The following is a 21118-nucleotide window of genomic DNA, read 5'->3' on the forward strand; positions in this document are numbered from 1 at the left end:
TCATTATGTTAGGCAATGTGCCTATGATGGTAAGCAAAAGCAGACACAGTTCCAATCCTCATGGAGCTTCTGGTCATGCAACCGCACAGAATGTAAACTTGTGGTAAGTGATATAAAGGACAGTACATATTACTCTGAGAGCCAGTAACAGAGATCTAACCTAACTAGGGACATCAAGGACGGCCTTTCAGAGAAAGTGAAATCTGAGAGCTAAAGGATGAAGGGAGTTAGCAGTGGAGGGTATTTCCAGACAGAGGAAAGCAGGAAATGGGCAAGAGGCAGGATCAAAAGGCCAGTGTGCCTGGAGCAAAGATGAGGTGTGAGAATTAGCTAGGGTTCTAGACCACTCAAAGGCTGAGGCTTTGCAGATCATATTCAAGAGTTGTAATGAGCCCTGGCTGGTTTGGCTCAGTGGCTAGAGCATCAGCCTGTGGACTGAAGGGTCCCAGGTTCGATTCCAGTCAAGGGCACATGCCCAGGTTGCAGGCTCGATCCCCAGTGGGGGGTGTGCAGGAGGTAGCCGGTCAGTAATTCTCTCTCATCATTGATGTCTCTCTCTGTCTCTCTGTCTCTCTGTCTCTCTCTCTCTCTCTCTTTTTCTTTCTCTCTCTCTCTCTCTCTCTCTGCCTTCCTCTCTGAGATTAAAAAAAAAAAAAAGAGTTGTAATGACCCCAAGAACATTGAAAAAGTCACTGAATGGTTTTTTATAAATGCTTATTTGGGGGACAGGTAGGCTAAAGGGAAGATGCAACCAGATATGCAGTTTACCTTTGGCTTCTGGAATAAGAGCTAAGAAATGCAGATAGGTCAGGTAGGAAACAGAAATTCTGTTAGGATATGAAGTATCTTGGGGACTTGGGTGATAAAGGTGGCGGCGGAAGAAATTAAACAATTCAAGAGATATTCAGAAAAACCTGATGATCCTATATAATAAAAGCCAAGCAATCGAACGGCAGAATGACCAATCGACCAGTCGCTATGATGCACACTGACCACCAGGGTAAAAGCTCAATGCAGGAGCTGCCCCCTGCTGGTCAGTGCGTTCCCACAGTGGAAGTGCCACTCAGCTGACCTGCTCCCACTGTGGGATCAGCTGCTCAGAGGGCGGGTCCACAGCCGCTCAGCTGATCGGGATGAGCAGCATTCCCACAGCGGGCTGATCCCACAGGCCACGCCCCCCCACCAGTGCACAGATTCTGTGCACCAGGCCTCTAGTCCTATATAATAAAGGGGGAATATGCTAATTGACCCTCATGCCATCACAAAGATGATGGCGCCCACAGCCAACAAAGAAGGAATATGCTAATTGACTGCCCCGCCCTCAAAGATGGCAGTGCCCACAGCCAATAAGGAGGGAATATGCTAATTGACTGTCCCACTCTCAAAGATGGCAGCACCCACAGTCAATAAGGAGGGAATATGCTAATTGACTGCCCCACCTCAAAGATGTCAGCACCCACAGCCAATAAAGAGGTAATATGCTAATTGACTGTCACGCCCTCAAATATGGCAGCATCCACAGCCACAAGATGGTGGCGCCCAGTCCCCTCAGCCCCCCAGCCGCCCAGGGCCGGCCCGAGGCACAGGTAACCAGGGCCGGACGAGGCTTGCACTGCTGGCAGTGGCAGCAGCAGAGGTGTGATGGGGTGTCGCCTTCCCCTGATTGCCAGATCGCCTCCTGCCCCTGAGGGCTCCCAGACTATGAGAGGGGGCAGGCTGGGCTAAGGGACACCCCTCCAGTGCATGAATTTTCATGCACCGGGCCTCTAGTCCTACATAATAAAAAGGTAATATGTAAATTACCATCACTCCGCTACGCCCACGATTGGGCCAGCAGGAGGCACAGGGGGCGGGACTCGGGGTGGCCGGGGTGGTGATTGGGCCGCCAGGACGCTGAGCTCGCGTCGCCAGCGGCGGCACGAGCTCAGCGTCTGCGCCATGGCTGTGCTGCAGCACAGAAGGGGCCTCTGGGGCAGCGAGCCGGGCGTTTGGAGGCCCCGGCTGACGAGGTGGCGCAGGCGGGCGGGTGGCGCGGCTCCCCGGGGAGGAGTCTGGCGGCAGTTGGGCCGCAGGAGCGTACGGCGGTGTCCAGAGGACGCAGGTTTCCACGCAGCCCAGGCCAGCCGAGGGAGGGCTCATGAGGGAGCCGGAAGGCAGAGGAGGCGGCGGCAGCCCCAGCCTTCCTGGGCGGGAGGCAAAGGCAAGACCCCGGCCTGGGCTCCCGCCACCGCCGGAGGACCAAGCCCCCGCCCCGCCCCGCCCCGCCTCGCCCTAGGGGCCCAGGGACTTCGGAGCTGCCGGCCACACCGGGTCCTGACCAGCGGACAGACAGCTACATGTGCATGATTTAATCATGCACTGGGCCTCTAGTGTATATATAATATACACGGGCTGAGAGAGAGCAGTGTCCATGAATACTTCTGGGTTTCTGATTCACATGACTGTATGAGAGGTAGATACCATTCAGGAGGGATCTGCTCCAGAAACATCTGTAAGGCAATTTCCACACCCCAAAAAGGGCCTAAATGCATTTCAGTTTTGCCTTAACCCAGTTTGACCGCCTACTTTACTTTTGAAATAGTGTTCCAAAAGATTTTTTACTATTTCCAAAAATCAAATTGCCTCTCAAAAGTACAAGATTTTTCCAACATTGAAAATACTTCAAAGATTCCACCACAGCTTTGAAATAAATTCTAAATGAGTTCTAAAATTGGTTTGAGCAATGGACTAGCATTATGGAATAAATGTGTTATTTCCTATGATGACCACTATTATAAAACTATACCCATTTGCAATTTAATTTAAATACTTTAAAGACATCTTTACAGTTAAGGGTACTCTTCCATGGTATTAAAGTAAAATATAAAATTTTACCAAGCACTGCAATAATTGGAACTATAATACTTGGAACTACGCTGCTTTTATGTTTGTTTCAAAATTTTGAAATGCCAGTGGAAAACAGTTGTTTCCACCCAGTCCTTGCTAATAGCCATCACATTCATTTGATATAAACGGTTTTTACTAAACCACTTTATCAATACCTTATCAATACTTTAATATTTGCTTTCCTTGGTTTTAATTTTTAAATTTGCAACCTAATGCCATCTTCATAGTGGAATACTGATGCCATTAAGTCTTAGAAACACAGAAACTTCAAATCTGAGTAATCCCCCAACAAAGAAGTGCATGAAAGAGCTGTGTCCCTTTGAAATCAATCTCGCACATCACACCTTAGTACTAAAGTATTTCTCTAATTCTGGCAGGGTTGGCTCCGGGGCCCTGCTTGCTCTAAGCCCTGACTAGCATTTTGTTAATGCTTAACTGCGGTTACCAGAATGTTACCGAGCCCTGGACAGAGCAGCAGAATTCTTTTTCCCCGGTGCTGATTTTATCTCAAAACGTCCAAAGGAAAGACTGTGGTCTGAGGCTAAATATGAAAAATGTCATCTCCACAAATGAGGAGAAACGGGTTTTTAATCAATCAACTATTAAACAAGCCCATTAACCAATACTGGTTTGTGGAACCAGACTGTCTCCATACTAGGAACTGGACTATCAAATGTGGTTCTTGGGAACAAGGGCTGGAGAGTTTGAAATGGGTGACCATCTTATCCCAGACGAGGAAATCCATCTTATTAAAACACGGAATCGGACCATATGGCTCTATCTGGCATGGCTAAGGCCGGGTATGGCAGCGCCAAGGAAGAGGCAGGGGAATCTGTAGGACTCCCACCTTCTCAGAAGGTGTGGTCCGGGTCTGTCCCGCAAAAACGTGAGCGAGCCCTCACAATGACACCGCAAACCACTTCCTCCGGGCAGGACGGTCCCGAGCGGTCAGGGACAATGGAGCCGAAGGGCTCCGGGAAGATGGAGACCGGTCGGACGGGAGGGAAGTGGGCGTGCAGGACCGGGAGGGGGGCCCGAGCCCTCCAGGGCGTGGGAAGGCCGGCCCTCCGGAGCGCGCCCCTCACCCGGCCAGGGCGCGGCCCGGGCCCGCGGGGCTCGTCCGGAAGCCGGGGGCATCCTCGGAGAACAGTCCCCGCGGGCCCTGCCCCGACTGGGGCTTTCTGCCCAGAAAACAAACCCGCAACAAGGAGCAAAGCCTGTGGGGGAGGCGAGGCCGGAGGCGAGGAGCCCTGCCAACGGGGGGCCGGGGGCGGGGGGGCCCGCTTCGGGGGCGGGCGGCAGGGGCGCGGGGCCCCCGGGCTCCGACAGGCCCACCGCCCGGCCCGCTTACCTGCTCCTCCTCCGGGGTCAGCTCCGGCGCCATGTCGGCCTGGGGCGCGGTCGCGGGCTCCATCCCGCCGCCGCCGCGAACAGAGCCCGCTCCGGGGCGCGAGGCGGCTCAGCAGCGCGGGGCCGGCCCGGGCATGCCGCGCCCGGCGCCGCAGTCTCCTCGCCGAAGGCTCCCGGCGTCGCCGTCTCTGGGCGGAACCTGGTGTGGGTTCTCCTCCCGGAAAACAGCGCCGCCGCAGAGCCGAGGGCCGAGCGGGAGGAAAGAGGAGGAAACGAAGAGCGGTCCAGGCCTCGGCGGCGGCGCCGCTCCTGCCCGGCGCGACGGGTCCTCGGCGGCGGGTCCGGCCGCCCGCCCGCCAGCCGCCTCAGCGCCTCAGGCCGCGGCCGGGGGCCGAGGGGAGAGACGGAACGCCGCGCCTCCCTCCCGACTCACTGCGCCCCCGCGGCTGCCCGACCCCCCGCCCCGCGGCTCCATTGAGAAACTACGCGTTCCGTTCATTAAGGGGCGGTCGGCGAGCGGGGCCCTTCGGGCCGGACGCAGCCCGGGAGGGGGCGACAGAGAGGAGGGGGCGGGTGCCGGGGGGCGGGGGCGGGCGGGGAGAGGAAGGCGGGAGTGCGCGTTCTCGGAGGCGGTTCCGCGGAGGAGGGAGGGCACAGAGGCCGGGCGGCCCGTCTCCGCGGTGACCGGCCGCGAGGACCCGGCGAGGAAGGCACCTGCTCCCGCCGCCGGCGGCCGGGAGGCCCCTGGACAAGTCTGCCGCGTCCCGGCTGCTCCGGGGGCGAGCCTCCGGTCGGCCCCGCCTGGCTCCCGCTCTGCCGCGGTATCCCGGAATCCATCGCCCGCGGGAACTAACGCAGCCGCAGCCTCGGGCTTGGAACCCGCTTCCAGAACACTGCAGCTCCTGCGAGCCTCCGATTTCCCGCAGGCTGTACACTATGGGGGCGTCTTACTGCGCCGTCTGGGCCAGTTCGGAGTCACAGGGAAGGCAGGCTGGCTCCGCTGTGTCTGCGTCATTCCAGACCAAAAATCTATAATAATAAAAGCGTAATATGCAAATTGATCAAATGACCAAACAGCAGAACGACCATCTGGACGACCTTCGAGACAACCTGCTATGACACTCACTGGCTCCAGGCCAGCCAAGGTGGGTGCAATGCGATTGGTCAGGGGCCCGGCCAGCGCCCCATGATTGCCCAGCAGAGGGAGGCCCAGGCCACTGGCCAGCAGGACAATTGATTGGGGGGCTCCACGATCCGCAAGCAGGTAGCCTGGGCCTCCCTCTGCGGGGGCAATCCATTGAGGAGCTCCAGCCGGGTGGACGGGGCCTACCTTTTTGGGAAGATTGATCGCGGGGTTCCCAGACTGTGAGAGGGCACAGGCCAGGCTGAGGGACCCCCACCCCCTGAGTGCACGAATTTCGTGCACCGGGCCTCTAGTAAATAATATAAAAGGGTTGAAGCCCGACGGAAGGTCTTCAGACCGCTGAGGAAGTTCCTTCCAGGACTTGAAAAACAGCCTCTGACCTCACTCATTTCTGCATCGTTGCAACAGGAACTTTCTTAGTTAAAAAAGAAGCCCCTGGTACTTGAGGAGGTTATTTTACCCTTTTCTTCAGGAAGGCTGACTCCGGGTTGACTTCACAACCACTTGCAGGAGTTACGGTTTTATTATTACAACCAGGTGCTCCTCTGGAAGACACTGTCTATTTAACAAGAATATTTATATACAGGCCCTGGGGTTACTTCCACATGTTAGAATTTGGAATCATCCCTAAGCTATATTATGAGGTGAAAAAATCAAGACTCCAGTGTGCATTTTATGCTGTCACATGTATAAAGAAAAAAATGAACATACCTTTGTAAACTTATTTATACACTAGAGGCCTGGTGCACAACATTCCTGCACTGGGGAGGGGCCGTCCCTGCGCCCTCTCGCAGTCCTGGAACCCCGGGGGATGGCCACCTGCGGGCTTAATGGGGCAGTGGGACATCCCTCTCTCTTGCAGCCTGGGATTACACCTGCCTGCTTGCTGCTCCTCACCACTGGGCTGGCTGCTCCTCAGCGCTGCCTCGGAGGCCCCAGGCCCCCTGCACTCACCAGCCTGAGCCTGGCTTCCGGCCGAGCGATGCTCCCCTGTGGGAGCACACTGACTGCCAGTGGGCAGCTCTTGTGTGGAGCGTCCAGGCTTCCTGCTTTCTGGTTGATTTGGGTATTAGGGTTTTATTTTTATTTTATTTTTATTTATTTTTTTTATATTAAACCAGGAAGCTTTATTTACACAGTAAAAGTAACAAGTGAATTCCCGAGACTAGAGGGCTCTAGTGCAAGGCAGCGTGGCCCGTGTGTGGGGGGGGGGGGGGGCAGCTGCGGGGCGGAGGTGGCCAGACCCCACGCCTGGGCACCCGGGGCTCTGCCGGGCAGGGGCCTGGCCTACCCTACCCGCTCAGGCCGCCACCCTTCCTGGAGTTTTGGCAAGACACGCCACAGCCCCGAAACAGGCTCTCTGTCACCGAGCCCCCAGGACACCCCACACCGGCAACACAATTTGCCGGAGAGACTGCTGGCAGGTCAGGCTCCGTCCCCGCCGTGGCCTGCGACATCGTGTTCTCTTTCCGGAGGCCTGGCTCTCCGCTGGCGCCGTCGGAGGGGTCTGAGCAGCCGTCCGGGCCGCACCCCCGGGCCAGGCAGGGAGTGCCCAGGCCCCGGCACGGCCCCAGCGGCCTCCCTAGGTGGCCGGCCCCGGGCAGAGGGCGGCCGTTGCCCTGAGCAGAGGTGCGGGCCGCCGGGAGGGGCTGCGGGCCCGGCAGCCCGAGGCCCCGGGCAGCCCCCGCGGGTGGGAAGCCACGCGCTCTGGCGCAGGGACAGCCATTCGGACGTCAGGTTTGGTTTGACCACGTGGCTCCTCCTTTATTGGCACTTTCCTCCGGGTACCAACTCACGAAACTTTCCTGCTACAAAAACCTTGTTGAAAAGTAAGGCTTTCTGAGAAGGGAAACGGGTGTGTGGCCAGAGAAGCCCGTGGGCCTGGGCCCGGCCGCCGGGAGTAAGGCCCGAGGTGGCGGCAGGAGAACGGCGAGGCCGCAGATTGCACCGCCTTCCGGGCCTGTGGGCCCAGCGGCTGGGGCGGGGCCTGTGGGGTGGGGGCCCCGCACCCCCCGTGAGAGGGGGCCTCGCCCCATGTCGCCCAGAGCCACCACCCGGCCCTTGTCCGGCAGCCCCGGCAGCCCGCCCTCCCTCCCGGCTCGGATGTCCTCCGTGCCCTCGGAGCAGGAGGTCATGGGCATCGGCCGAGGCAGGACCCCGCAAAAGTGAGGCTCCGGCCGAGGCAGGACCCCGCAAAAGTGAGGCTCCGGCCGAGGCAGGACCCCGCAAAAGTGAGGCTCCGGCCGAGGCAGGACCCCATAAAAGTGAGGCTCCGGCCGAGGCAGGACCCCGCAAAAGTGAGGCTCCGGCCGAGGCAGGACCCCGCAAAAGTGAGGCTCCGGCCGAGGCAGGACCCCGCAAAAGTGAGGCTCCGGCCGAGGCAGGACCCCGCAAAAGTGAGGCTCCGGCCGAGGCAGGACCCCGCAAAAGTGAGGCTCCGGCCGAGGCAGGACCCCGCAAAAGTGAGGCTCCGGCCGAGGCAGGACCCCGCAAAAGTGAGGCTCCGGCCGAGGCAGGACCCCGCAAAAGTGAGGCTCCGGCCGAGGCAGGACCCCGCAAAAGTGAGGCTCTGGCCGAGGCAGGACCCCGCAAAAGTGAGGCTCCGGCCGAGGCAGGACCCCGCAAAAGTGAGGCTCCGGCCGAGGCAGGACCCCGCAAAAGTGAGGCTCCGGCCGAGGCAGGACCCCGCAAAAGTGAGGCTCCGGCCGAGGCAGGACCCCCCAAAAGTAAGGCTCCGGCAGGGCGAGTCCCCCGGGTCAGAGGGAGCCTCCCGCCAAGACCAGGGGGCTGGGGGTGGAGCGGCCGGGCCTCTCCGGGCAGGGTGGCAGAACCTTCTAGAAGTCTGCCCTCTCCAACCAAAAGACAAATACGCAGCCAGCCCACGGCTCCCCCTCCGAGAAGGGACAGGGCCATCCCTCCCCGCTGCTGCGGTGTGGGCGTGCCAAGGAGCAGCGATTAGGGTTTTATTATATAGGATTACAAAAGGTTTGGGAGGACACGCAAGAAAGGTAACAGTGGTTGTTTCTCAGGAGGGGACCGGGAGTCAGAAACAGAAGGGATTGGGAGACTTTTCCCTATACACTCTTTTGTACATTTTGAGGGTGTTTTTTTTTTTAACTTTTTAAGTACACATACACAAAAAGTGAAAATGTTCGTACTTTCATAAACTCAACATACCCATGTAACCAGCACACAGATCAAGAAATTAGAGCATTCCCAACTTGCCAAAGCCCCAATTAGTCACTACCCCCAAGTAACTACTCTCCTCAAGAGTAATCACCATCTTGGTTTCTAACAGCATTGTGTGTGTGTAAGTTTTCCATGTAGATGTATAACCTTTTCCAAAAAAATTTAAAAATAGTAACAAATACAGTTGACCCTTGAACAAAATGGGTTTGAAGTGCACAGGTACACTTATATGTGGAAATTATTGCATAGTTTTTCTTCCTAAGCAGGTAGATGGCTGTAGGACTAAGCTGGAGGAAGAAATGGCAGGACCTGAGTAGTACAAACCACTGAGTAGACACAGAAGAGGATGTTTTGTCCAGTAATCTTCAGTACACCAAGGGCACACAGCTAATTAATTTGTATTGAGCTAAAACCTGAACCCAGGCATTCTAACTCCTAGTGCAGGGAGAATTAATAAAGGGAGAAGTTTAACAGAGTGAACCCTGAACAGAAAACTCAGGTTTTTAGAGGCACAGTTGTGTGTAAGGGCCTGTGGTTGTGTAAGGGAACAGTTCTCAGAACTGTTGCCTCTCACAGTCCTCACAGGACAATGTTTGGAAGTTGCTGAGCAGAGACGTGGATAACAAAACCAAGTGCAAGGCAGCTGGCTGGATTTGCTCTAAGAGGTAAATCTTAGGATAATCAGAGTAAAAAGGCTAGTCTATGCAGGCTCAAACCAAGGAAATCAAGTATGGTATTGTCATCCTGCTCAATCAGATCTTAGAGATGCAAAATGGTTTGTAATAGCAAAAGAATGAAACAACAAAATGGCCTATCAATAGGAAAGTCCGTAAAATAAATTATAGTACATACATACACTGAAATAATAATTTCACATTTATTGTGTCCTTACCACATGCCAGAAACTGTTCTGAATGACTTTCTTCTACTCTCACTATCATAGTATGAGATAGCTGAAATTATGATCTGTGTGTGTGTGTGTGTGTATACGAGAGGCCTGGTGCATGAAACTCGTGCATTGGGGGGGGGGGGTCCCTCAGCCCAGCCTGCACCCTCTCCAATCTGGGACCCCTCAAGGGGGGTCATCCCTCTCACAATCCAGGACTGCTGGCTCCCAACAGCTTGCCTGCCTGCCTGCCTGCCTGATTGCCCCTAACTGCTTCTTCCTGCCAGCCTGATCATCCCCTAACCACTCCCCTGCCAGCTTGATCGGCGCCTAACTGCTCCGCTGCCAGCCCAATTACCCCTAACTGCCCTCTCCTTGCCAGCCTGGCCGCCCCTAACTGGCCTCCCCTGCCGGCTGGTCCCCCCCAACTGCCCTCCCCTGCAGGCCTGGTCCCCCCAACTGCCCTCCCCTGCAGGCCTGGTTCCCCTCAACTGCCCTCCCCTGCAGGCCTGGTCCCCCCAACTGTCCTCCCCTGCAGGCCTGATCACCCGCAACTGCCCTCCCCTGCAGGCCTGGTTCCCCTCAACTGCCCTCCTCTGCTGGCCTGGTCACCCCTAACTGCCCTCCGCTGCTGGCCTGATTGCCCACAACTGCCCTCCCCTGCAGGCCATCTTGTGTCCACATGGGGACAGCCATCTCGTGTGTTGGAGTGACAGTCAATTTGCATATTACTCTTTTATTAGATAGGATATAAGATCCATATGTACAAACATAGCCTTCTTGCATTTTTAAATGCTTGGCTATAGGTCCTCTGAAGGAAGGCTAGGGTAGGGTTGGGGGAGTATTGGTGACAATCACATTTTTATTAAATTAACATGAGGGTGGGGAGAAGAGAGGGAAGGGTACAACTTGATGGAAGACTTTGGAAGGTGAGCACACAATAGAGTATAGAGATGTATTATAAAGTTGTATATGTTAAACTTATATGTTATTAACCAACTAGAGGCCCAGTGCACGGATTCGTGCACCGGTTGGGGTCCCTCATCCTGGACTGTGCCCTCTTGCAATCCGGGACCCCTCCGGGGATGTCAGACTGCTGGTTCCATGGGGATGAGGCTGAAACCAGCAGTCCAACATCCCCCAAGGGCTGTAGCAGTGCTCAAAGCGGCCGAACCCAAGCAGGGCTCGGCGCTCCTAACCACTTGCCACTCACTCCTAGCCACTCACCGCTCGCTCCTTAGTGCTGCTGCAGAGGCGGAAGACATTGCCGCTGTGCTCGCTGGCTGTGAGCCCAGCTTCTGGCTGAGGAGCGCTCCCGCTGTGGGAGTGCACTGACCACCAGGGAGCAGTTCCTGTGTATGATCTGCCTTTTCTCACCTGGCACACCTACTTACCAATCCCAGATCTGCCCCCTGGTGGTCAGTGCACGTCCTAGCAACCGGTAATTCCGGTCGTTCCGTCATGACGGTTGCTTAGGCTTTTATATATATACTAGAGGCCCAGTGCATGATTGAATCATGCACGTGTAGGGTCCCCTACACGCTTTCGCTTTTCGCGGTGGAGCTGGGTGCCTGTCCGCTGGTGCACCAGGCCTTTCAGAAGCCTCCGGCTCGGTGGAGGCTTCTGAAAGGCCTGGTGCCAGAGCACACAGGCACCCAGCTCCCCCACTTTTGATGGTCCGCAGCCGCTGAGGGGGGCTACCCTGCTGTTGAGAGGCGCAGCTGGGTGTCCGCGGCAGGCCCCCTCAGCGGCCTTGGATCTGGCCGTTGAGAGGCACAGGGGCCGGGAGTCCCGCCCCCTGCACCTCTTAACAGCAAGGTAGCCTCCCTCAGTGGCAGCGGATCCGTGCCTCTCAATGGCCGGATAGGCCACCCCGAGTCCCGCCCCCCAGCCTCCCGCCGCCCAATCATGGGCGTAGCGGAGTGATGGTAATTTACATGTTACTCTATTATTAGATAGGATAGATGTTCCCCCCAGTTAATTTAATATAATTAATTAATTAACATGAACTGATATTTAAAAGTGGAAAATAAATTATAAAGAGGAAACCTTAGTGGGGTGTGTTATGGGTTGTATTTTTTAAAAATCTATTTTATTGATTTTTTACAGAGAGGAAGGGAGAGGGAGAGAGTTAGAAACATCGATGAGAGAGGAACATCGATCAGCTGCCTCCTGCACACCCCCTACTGGGGATGTGCCCACAACCAAGGTACATGCCCTTGACGGGAATCGAACCTGGGACCCTTCAGTCTGCAGGCCGACGCTCTATCCACTGAGCCAAACCGGTTAGGGCTATGGGTTGTATTTTTGCTTTTTGTAAAAATGTGTTTTTATTGATTTTTAGAGAGAGAGGGAGAGGGATAGAGAGATAGAAACATTAAGGAGAGAAACATCATCGATTGGCTGCACAGCCCCCAATGGAGATCAAGCCTGCAACCCGGGCATATACCCTGACCAGGAATCAAAACAGTTACCTCTTTGTTCACGGGTCGATGCTCAACCACTGAGCCACACCAGCTGTACTGTTTTTTGCTTTTTAAGCATAGGTTTCAGGTCTCTGTCTAGAAAACATCTTCTTCTCACCTTCTTCACCAGACGCATCTGACTCTTCCTTAAGGTCTCAGCTCAAAAGTCATTTCCTCAGCAAAATCTTCTGTGACTACTCCCTAAACTGAATAAGACTCCCTGTTACTCTCACAGAACCACCCTTTTTTACCAGAGAGCTGATCATAACTTGCAATTATGTACTTGTTCATTAGCCTAGTGTCTGCCTGCTCTGAGACTATAAGCTCCAGGAAGGCAGGAACCATATCTGTCCTGTTGGTCCCTGGACCCTCAGTGCCGAGAGCCTTGTATCTAGTAGGCTGGCCCTTCATGAATGTGTGGTGAATGACTAAATCAATGAAGATAGCCATCTTAACTATGGGGCCTCTATCTTACCTTTTCTCCTGCCTTGTTTATATCTGTTCTTATCTAAGAATAGAGATACTTCCAAGCTGTGATTGGAATTTTTGTTGTTAATCCTTACCTGAGGATATTTTTTCCATTTATTTTATTGATTAAGGTATTACATATGTGTCCTTTTCTCCCCATTGCCCCCCCCCCCAACACCCCCTGATTGATTTTTATTTTTTATTTTTTTCCCTGTTGATTTTTAGACAGAGAGTGGAAGGGAGGGAGAGATAGAGGAGAGAAATACTGATTGGTTGCCTCTGGCATGTGCCCCAAAGACAGCTGGGGGATGGAACTTGCAATCCAGGTGTGTCTTTTTGACCAGGAATTGAACCTGCAACACTTTGGTGCTGGTCAATGCTCTAACCACTGAGAACACCAGCCAGTGCATGGAATTTTATAGCCTTTCCCCCAGAACAACTTTACTCCTCTCAAAACATTGCTCCAAAATATTTACTGCCTATAAAAGAGACATGTTGTGCTATAGACATACTTCAGCTATAAAAAATTCAAAAAAGTTCTGATAATTTTTCCAAAAGACAAACAGATACAGAGTAAAGAGGTCATACTGTTATCCAATGTCGTAAGTTAAAAATTATGTTTTTGTTTACTCATAGGCCACATCTATAATCACTAGGATGGCTGAAGGTGAGCTCTGTAAGGTGAAAATCTATAGATAACATTTTGCTCCATTACCCAGTACTACAGGGACTGGTCCTTACCATAGCTATTTTCTGCTTTTTAAAAAAATTAAAATATTATCTGCCTCTTTTCTCACCTGGCACACCTACTTACCAATCCCAGATCACAGGTTAATTACTATACTTTGGCTCAGTGGATAGTGTCGGCCTGTGGACCAAAGGGTCCCGGGTTCGATTCTGGTCAAGGGCACGTACCTTGGTTGCAGGCTCCTCCCCAGCCCGGGCCCTTGTCAGGGCTTCTGCAGGAGGCAACCAATTGATGTGTTTCTCTCACATCAATGTTTCTAACTTGCCCTCTCTCCCACTCTCCCTAAAAAAATCAATGGAAAAATATCCTCGGGTGAGGATTAACAACAACAACAAATATATATATAATTTCAAAGAGGAAGGGAGATGGAGAGAGAGAGAGAGAAACATCAATGACGAGAATCATTAATCAGCTACCTCCTGCAAGTCCCACACTAGGGATCAAGCCAGTGAGCCTGTAACCCGGGCATGCGCCCTGACCAGGAATCGAACCGTGACCTCCTGCTTCATAGATCGAAGCTCAACCACTGAGCAACCCCAGCAGGGCTATATTATGTTATTTTTATACCTGATACTTGTGTCTAGAGTTTATCCAACACTCTGAATTATAATTGCTTCCTTGTTAGTCTCTCCCATTAGTCCATGAACTCTTTGAGGGCAGGGACCATGTCTTATTCATTTCTCTCTTCAGAACCAACACAATATACAGTACACAGTAGGAGGTGCTCAATCAATGTTTGCTGAAAGAATGGATCTGTCCTTTTCTAGCATGGGCAAAGTTCAATTTTTACCAAAGAATACCAAACAGGTTTGGTTACCTTGGATATTTAATTACTTGTGAGAAACGTTAATATGAGAGGTACCACCTAAATCACATTGCATTGCTTTCGTTCACTTTGACTTATGTGTGTTAAGGGGGAGGCCAGAGCAAACAGAACCTTATTTGAGCCAGTTTCAGTTTCCTCCCTTATAAAAGCTTTTGCTAAAGTTGCCAATGGGAAGCAGAACTGACAGATTTGAGTTCCATCTTTTATTTCCCTAGTCTAACAGCAGAGAAAACCTGAAGGGCAAGAAGCAGGAGAGCCCTAGCCGGTTTGGCTCAGTGGATAGAGCATCAGCCTGCAGACTGAAAGGTCCCAGGTTTGATTCCGGTCAAGGGCACAAGCCCGGGTTGTGGGCTCAATCCCCAGTAGGGTGTGCAAGAGGCAGCCAGTCAATGGTTCTCTCTCATCATTGATGTTTCTATCTCTCCCTCTCGCTTCATCTTTTAAATTAATAAAAATATTTAAAATAAAAAAAAGAAGGAGAGACAAAAGGCTCAAGCCCACTGGGAGGGAGGGAGGATGTTGGCTACAAATGCTAATCATCTGTGTCAAGTCCTAGCCAGAAGAGGTCTCTAGGTTTCAAAATTTTCCTCTTCCGGTCCCACACTGTCCCTCAAGATGGGGAGAATGCCTCTGGGCTGGGCCTAATAGTGAGGCTCACCTTCCAATTTCCCAGACTGCCTCTGGCCACTTTTCTGTCTCCACAAAAGGCACAACATTCAACTTTTCGAATCACCATCACTTGGAATGGATGAGTGTGAAACGTGGGGTTTGGGGAGTGGATCTCCTCCTTGCAGCAGGTTCTTGCCTCACGAAGATTGAAGAATAAAATTCACGGACTAAAAGGACTTGTTAGTAAAAGAATGGAAATTTATTGGAAGCAAATACAAACTCCCACATAGGGAGAGGTTCCCAATGGGGTAACCCACCAAGCCCCTTTTTCTAAGGTTTATAAAGGCTGTAGTTCTTTGTCTCTTCATGCTTCCTTCTAATTGGACCCCTTCCCCATTTTATGACCCTGTGCTTTTCTAATTGGTCACTCTTTTGCAGAATATCAGTTTCAAAGTCCAAAACCCACATGGTGCCTCCCCTTTATCTTGCAACATTCCTCTATCTCCTGTGAAAATGTGTTTCCCTTTTTCCGGCATCGGTCGACATTTCTCTATCCTCTGTGAGAGTATGTTTCCTTCCTCCCGGTACTCTATGACTTTTCTTTATCCTCTGTGAATGTATGCCTTCTGGCGGCTCCAAGCCCTCACCTATGCATTCCTCCCCCATGGACCCTCTTTATTCCCTAAACCGGCCTATTTTGTCCCTAGAATTCCTTTCAAGAGGAACAAATACACACTTGTCCCTTCCCACATATTTGCTGCCTAAGGCCATTCTTAATTCACCTTCTCTACTGCCAGCCTCCTAGCTCTCCCAGGTCCTCTCCACCTGCCTCTTGCCTTTTCTTTCTTTCTTTATTTTTTTAAATACATTTTATTGATTTTTTACAGAGAGGAAGGGAGAGGGATAGAGAGTTAGAAACATCAATGAGAGAGAAACATCGATCAGCTGCCTCTTGCACACCCCCTACTGGGGATGTGCCCGCAACCAAGGTACATGCCCTTGACCGGAATCGAACCTGGGACCCCTCAGTCTGCAGGCCGACGCTCTATCCAGAGCCAAACCGGTTAGGGCCTGCCTCTGCCTTTTCATTTGATGGTGGACCTTCTGAGATGTTTGGAGGAGGTAAGTCACAATCAAAAAAGGCCCCAAACCAAATCTCTCAGCACTTAGTGAAGAAACAAACTTTTAAAATTTTTTGAGAAAAAGGGGGTGGGAGGAGGTCAATGAGGGCACAGAGGGGATAGTGATGGGAAAAAAAAAAAAAAATCCTAAAAAAATTTATTTGAAAAAAAAAATTCTTCTTTGATGTAAAAATGGGGTATAATCATAGAATCCAAAGACAGGATGTGACTCAAATAACACCTCATCTTACCAAAGCAAGCAGTCAAGTCACACTCCAGTTAAACTCACAAGGCTCTGTCTGCTTTTCCTGCCCTACATATCAGAAGGCATAAAACAAAAGATACATTAGCTTAAAAATATATTGTGGGGGGAAAAAGCAAGCAAACTAACAAACAAACAAAAATATATAGTGGGGTTTTTACTCATCCCCTTATTAGAAAGGAAGTCTGTAGCTAAGAAGTTTGTTTTTTTCCCTCCTCCAATGTACAAGGTGAGAAGTTTTTAGGCTATACTTTTAACATCTGCAAAACTAAATATAGTTCTTTTTTTAAAAATTACTTTATTAAGTATCACATATTTGTCATCAACCCTCCCCCATTCCCTTCCCAACCCCCCCATAAATATAGTTCTTGTTATCAGAAGTCTGCAACATATCCAAACACCTGTTTAGCAGCCAGCCACACACCTCCAATCAACCTTCTCTCCAAGGTCACCCCTGTGCAGCCAGAGAGGGGAGGGGCTCTCTCCAAACTGCCTTCTCATTCCATTTCATCATTTCACTTAACCAACTTTTATTGAAGCAAGTGCCAAGCAGAATGCCAGGCACGGGGATCTAAAGATGAATAAGACCAGGTCCCTGACCTAAAGGAACTTACAACCTAATAGAGGGAGTGTAAAAAATTTAACTTTTTGGGTTTTTTTTATTGATTTTTTTAACCTTGCTCAAAGGTTGGCCTTTGCCCTGGGCTCCTATAAAGTAACTTCTAAGCCCTTAGAATGACCTGCCTAATAGTAGTGTCTTTCTTTACCTAGGGGTGTTTGTCCACACAAGAAGTCCAACCATGTGGTGGGGGGTGGGGTGGGGGAGACTTTGGATCACATGTTATCAGCTAGAACCCTGGAGGGGCTGGAGACTAGGTCTATGACAAGGCCCCGATAAAAAACATTGGACACCAAGTTTTAAAATATTGGACACCAAGAAAGTTTAAAATACTCTGTATTGTCACATATAGTTACCAAGAAAGTTTAATGCTGTCCATGACTCCACTGGGAGAGGACAACTGGAAAATCCACACTTGGAACTTTCCTGGATTCTGCCCCATGCATTTCTTCCCTTGCCTGATTTTAACCCATTTTCTTTCACTTTGATAAACTGTAACCATGAATATAATGGCTTTCAGTGAGTTCTGTGAATCCTTATGGTGAATTATCACACCTAAGGGTGGCTGAAGCGGGGGGGGGGGGTATCCCTAACCTGCAATTAGTGTTAGAATAAGGGTGGTCTTGCGGATCATCACCAATATGATGGCTAATTCTGTCTACAGAAGTAAAGATTCAAATAAATATCTGTTGGCTCTGGCTGGTATGGTCAGTTGGTTGGGTGTCATTGTGCACTGAAAGGTTGCCGGTTCGATTCCCAGTCAGAGCACATGCCTGGATTGCAGGCTTACTGTCACATCGATGTTTCTCTCTTTCCCCCTCTCCTTTCCTCTGTCTCTAAAAATTAATAAAAAATATTTGTTAAAAAATAGTTATCTGTTCAATGGAGTTTTTCAAAGATGAATAGGTATACTAGTATTCACCAGGTGAATGTAATCAGAATAAGGAGGGATGGTGTGTGGGAGAGCGGCATGTATGAAACACATGTGTACAGAGAACAAGAAGCAACATCAGTGGAGAGGAGGCAGGAAAGGAGGCAAGATACATTAAGGCCAGGTCACAAGGAAGTTTCCTAGCCTTGGTGACTAAATGATATGAGCAAGGACAAAGATCCCAGAAAGAGCATGACTGAAGGAGAAAGATGAGTTCAGTTTGGGACATGCTGAGTCTGAGGTGACTGGGAGATGACTGGTAAGTAGTCATACATACACACACACACACACACACACACACACACACAGATATGTCTACAATAATAAAAGTGTAATATGCTAATTAGAGCAGACATCCTTCTGGACGACCTTCCTGACAAAACTGGGGCTGCAAGGGAAGCCTGGGTCCCAGGTGCCAGAGGGAAGTCAGTGCTGGTAGCTGGGGGAAGGAAGGTCTACTCTTGCACTAATTTTGTGCATCAGGCCTCTACTGTGTGTGTATACACACACACACACACACATACTGAGTGGCCAGATTATTATGATCTCTGAATGCATAATAATCTGGCCACTCAGTGTATATCCTATATAATAAAAGGCTAATATGCAAATTGTCCCCTCGACCAGGAGTTCCACCAGCAGGCTGGCCGGACAATCACCCATGTCCCCTCCCCCTGACCAGGCTGGCTGGACCCCACCCATGCACAAATTCATGCACTGGGCCTCAAATATATATCTACACTAATAAAAGAGAAACATGCAAATTAACAACCACTCTGCTACACCCACCAGCCAATCAGGAGGGAATATGCAAATTAGGAGAAAGATGGTGGCCGCCCAGCTGCTCCAGGCGCGAAGTGGCCGGGCGGGGCAGGACGCCTGCTATGAGAGGGAGGGCGGGGAGTGAAGGGATCTACAGGAGCGGCATTCTGACCACAGTGAAGACGAAGACTGCAGACTCCAGTTTGCAGCAAAGACAAAGACGGCAGACTCCAGCCGGAGACTGCAGCAAAGATGAAGATGGCAGACTCTGGCCAGAGTCTGCAGCGAAGACAAAGATGGCAGACTCCAGCCTGAATCTGCAGCGAAGATGGCAGACTCCAGTTGGAGTCTGCAGCGAAGATGAAGAAGGCAGACTCTGGCTGGAGCGAAGGCCTGGGTCCCAGGTGCCGGAGGAAAACCGGTGCTGGAAGCCAAGAGAAGGAAGGCCTATTGCACGAATCTCTTTGTGCAATGGGCCTCTAGTGTGTGGAGACACACACACACACACACACACACACACACACACTAAGTGGCCAGATTATTATGCATTCAGAGATCATAATAATCTGGCCACTCAATGTATATATACGCACACTAGAGGCCCGGTGTGCCACTGGGGAGGGTGTCCCTCAGCCCAGCCTGCACCCTTGCCAATCTGGAACCCCTTGGGGAATGTCTGCCTGCCTGTGGGATGGGACCTAAACCGGAAGTCGGACATTCCTCTCACAATCCGGGACTGCTGGCTCCCAACCGCTTGCCTGCCTGCCAGCCTGATCGACGCCTAACTGCTCCCCTGCCAGCCTGATCGACGCCTAACTGCTCCCCTGCCAGCCTGCTCGCCCCCAACTGCCCTCCCCTGCTAGCCTGGTCGCCCCCTATTGCCCTCCCCTGCCGGCCCGGTCCCCCACAACTGCCCTCCCCTGCTGGCCTGATCGCCCACAACTGCCCTCCCCTGCTGGCTATCTTGTGGTGGCCATCTTTGACCACATGGGGGCGGCAATCTTGTGCAAGGGCATGAGGGCCAATTTGCATATTACTTCTTTATTATATAGGATATAGATAGATATTACACTGAAAGATTGCTGATATATATATATATATATATATATATATATATATATATATATATATATACACACACATACATACATACATACACACACACACAGAGTGGCCATATTATTATGATCTCTGAACGCATAATCATCTGGCCACTCAGTGTATATATACAGTATATCTGTACACACACACACACACACACACACACACACACACACACACACACGGCTGATGATAAGACAGAGAAGGCATCAGCATATACATGGCAGGTAAAGTTAGGTAAGAGAAAGTCTGGGAAATGTCCCTTAGATTTGGAAAACAGAAAGAGCACTGGTCACTGGATGAGAGCACTTGAAGTGATATGAACACAAGTCAGATTTCAGACATAAGTGAGAAGAATGGAGATAAACTGTTACTGGAGAGCCCTCTGAGTGGAATGGGGTTGGCTCTCCTCTCCTTGACGCTTATCAGCTCTCAAGAAGGAATTCAGATGAATAACAGACAGCAGTGTTGAAGCAAAGCAAGCAAATTTATTAAGAAAGCAAAGCAAGAGAATTTATTAATAAACATGGCAGCCCTGGCCATTGTTGTTAAGTGGTTAGAGCATTGGCCCACAGACTAAAGGTTCAATCTCTGCCCCAGGTCAGGTCACATACGGGAGGCAACAAATCGATGTGACACACATTGATGTTTCTCTCCCCGCCCCCGCTCCACCGCCTCCTTCCCTTCCACTCTCTCTGAAAATCAATGGGGGGAAAATATCCTCAGGTGAAGATTAAAAAAAATAATAATAATAATTGGTGGCAGCCCTGGCTCAGTTGGTTAGGCGTTGTCCTGTGCATGGAAAGGAGGCCAGTTTGATTCTGTCAGAGCACATGATCGGTTGCAGGCTTGATTCCCAGTAGGGGACGTGCAGGGGGCAGTCAATCAATGTTTCACTCTCACATTGATGTTTCTCTCTCATCCCACCTTCTAAAAATAAAAAAAAATATTTAAAGAGAAAACAGAAGAATATACGTGGCATAAAGCACAAGCAGGCAACTCAGTTAGTTAGAGTGTACCACCCGGAGGGGGTGCAAGGGGTTCAATCCTCTTCCCCTTAGAGGTTTCAAAGCTCCTCTGCCAAATTATCTTGGGTGGCAGACCAGGTTTCAAAGTCTCCTTCTACATGGTTGTGCTTATCTTGGGATGTTTGTACATATATCTGGTCCTTTTGTTTGGCAAGTCCTAAGATGGCTGATTTCTTTGTATAGTGGGTGACATCAACTTCCCTTTTTTCCCCTCTCCTCCCTCCTCCCTAGCAGCTATCTTTCTGCCTAACATCTCCCAAGTGATACCATCCAAATGCTTTTGGGGTTTTGTCCCCCAGACTTTATCTGTCCTTGGGTTTAGCTGGCACAAATGACATTAGTTGGATCTTGGCTCTCTATTTTCCTAGGCCAGGGTGATTTAAGCTAAGTATTCTCTGGTTAGGGAGGAGAGGTATAAACCATTTGCTCTCAAGTGTACTTGGTTGGGGAGGATAAGGTCTTGTAATTTACAAGCTGGCTGCAAGCTGCTCAAATTGTTCTGCCTTGTTTAATTTTCTTGTCCGTTTCCCCATTCCACTTGCCCAGGAATTTTCCTAGCTTCTTACTATCCTGCCACATAAACCATTGCCAAATACAAGTGGATTTGACACCAACTCTTCCATGCAGGCATGAGAACCCAGCATGGCTTTTCTGAGCGAACATTAAAATAACCAAGATTATTTATTTTGCCTGGTCTTTTCTAGGGACATAGGTTCCATTCCA

General features: G+C 51.0%; 1 protein-coding gene across 1 annotated transcript in view; it reads right to left on the minus strand.

Moving 5' to 3' along the window:
* PTPN9 (protein tyrosine phosphatase non-receptor type 9) overlaps window positions 1-4715 on the minus strand; it is a 119549-nt gene extending 114834 nt beyond the window's left edge. The window contains exon 1 of the mRNA XM_079768132.1: window positions 4238-4715. Within this exon, the coding sequence (XP_079624258.1) occupies window positions 4238-4300 (63 nt within the window). The 5' untranslated portion in view covers window positions 4301-4715. The remainder of the gene's footprint in view (window positions 1-4237) is intronic.
* Window positions 4716-21118: the final 16403 nt, after the last annotated feature.

The sequence above is a fragment of the Cnephaeus nilssonii genome (genome assembly GCF_951640355.1).
Source record: "Cnephaeus nilssonii genome assembly, chromosome: 4".
Taxonomy (NCBI): Eukaryota; Metazoa; Chordata; class Mammalia; order Chiroptera; family Vespertilionidae; genus Cnephaeus; species Cnephaeus nilssonii.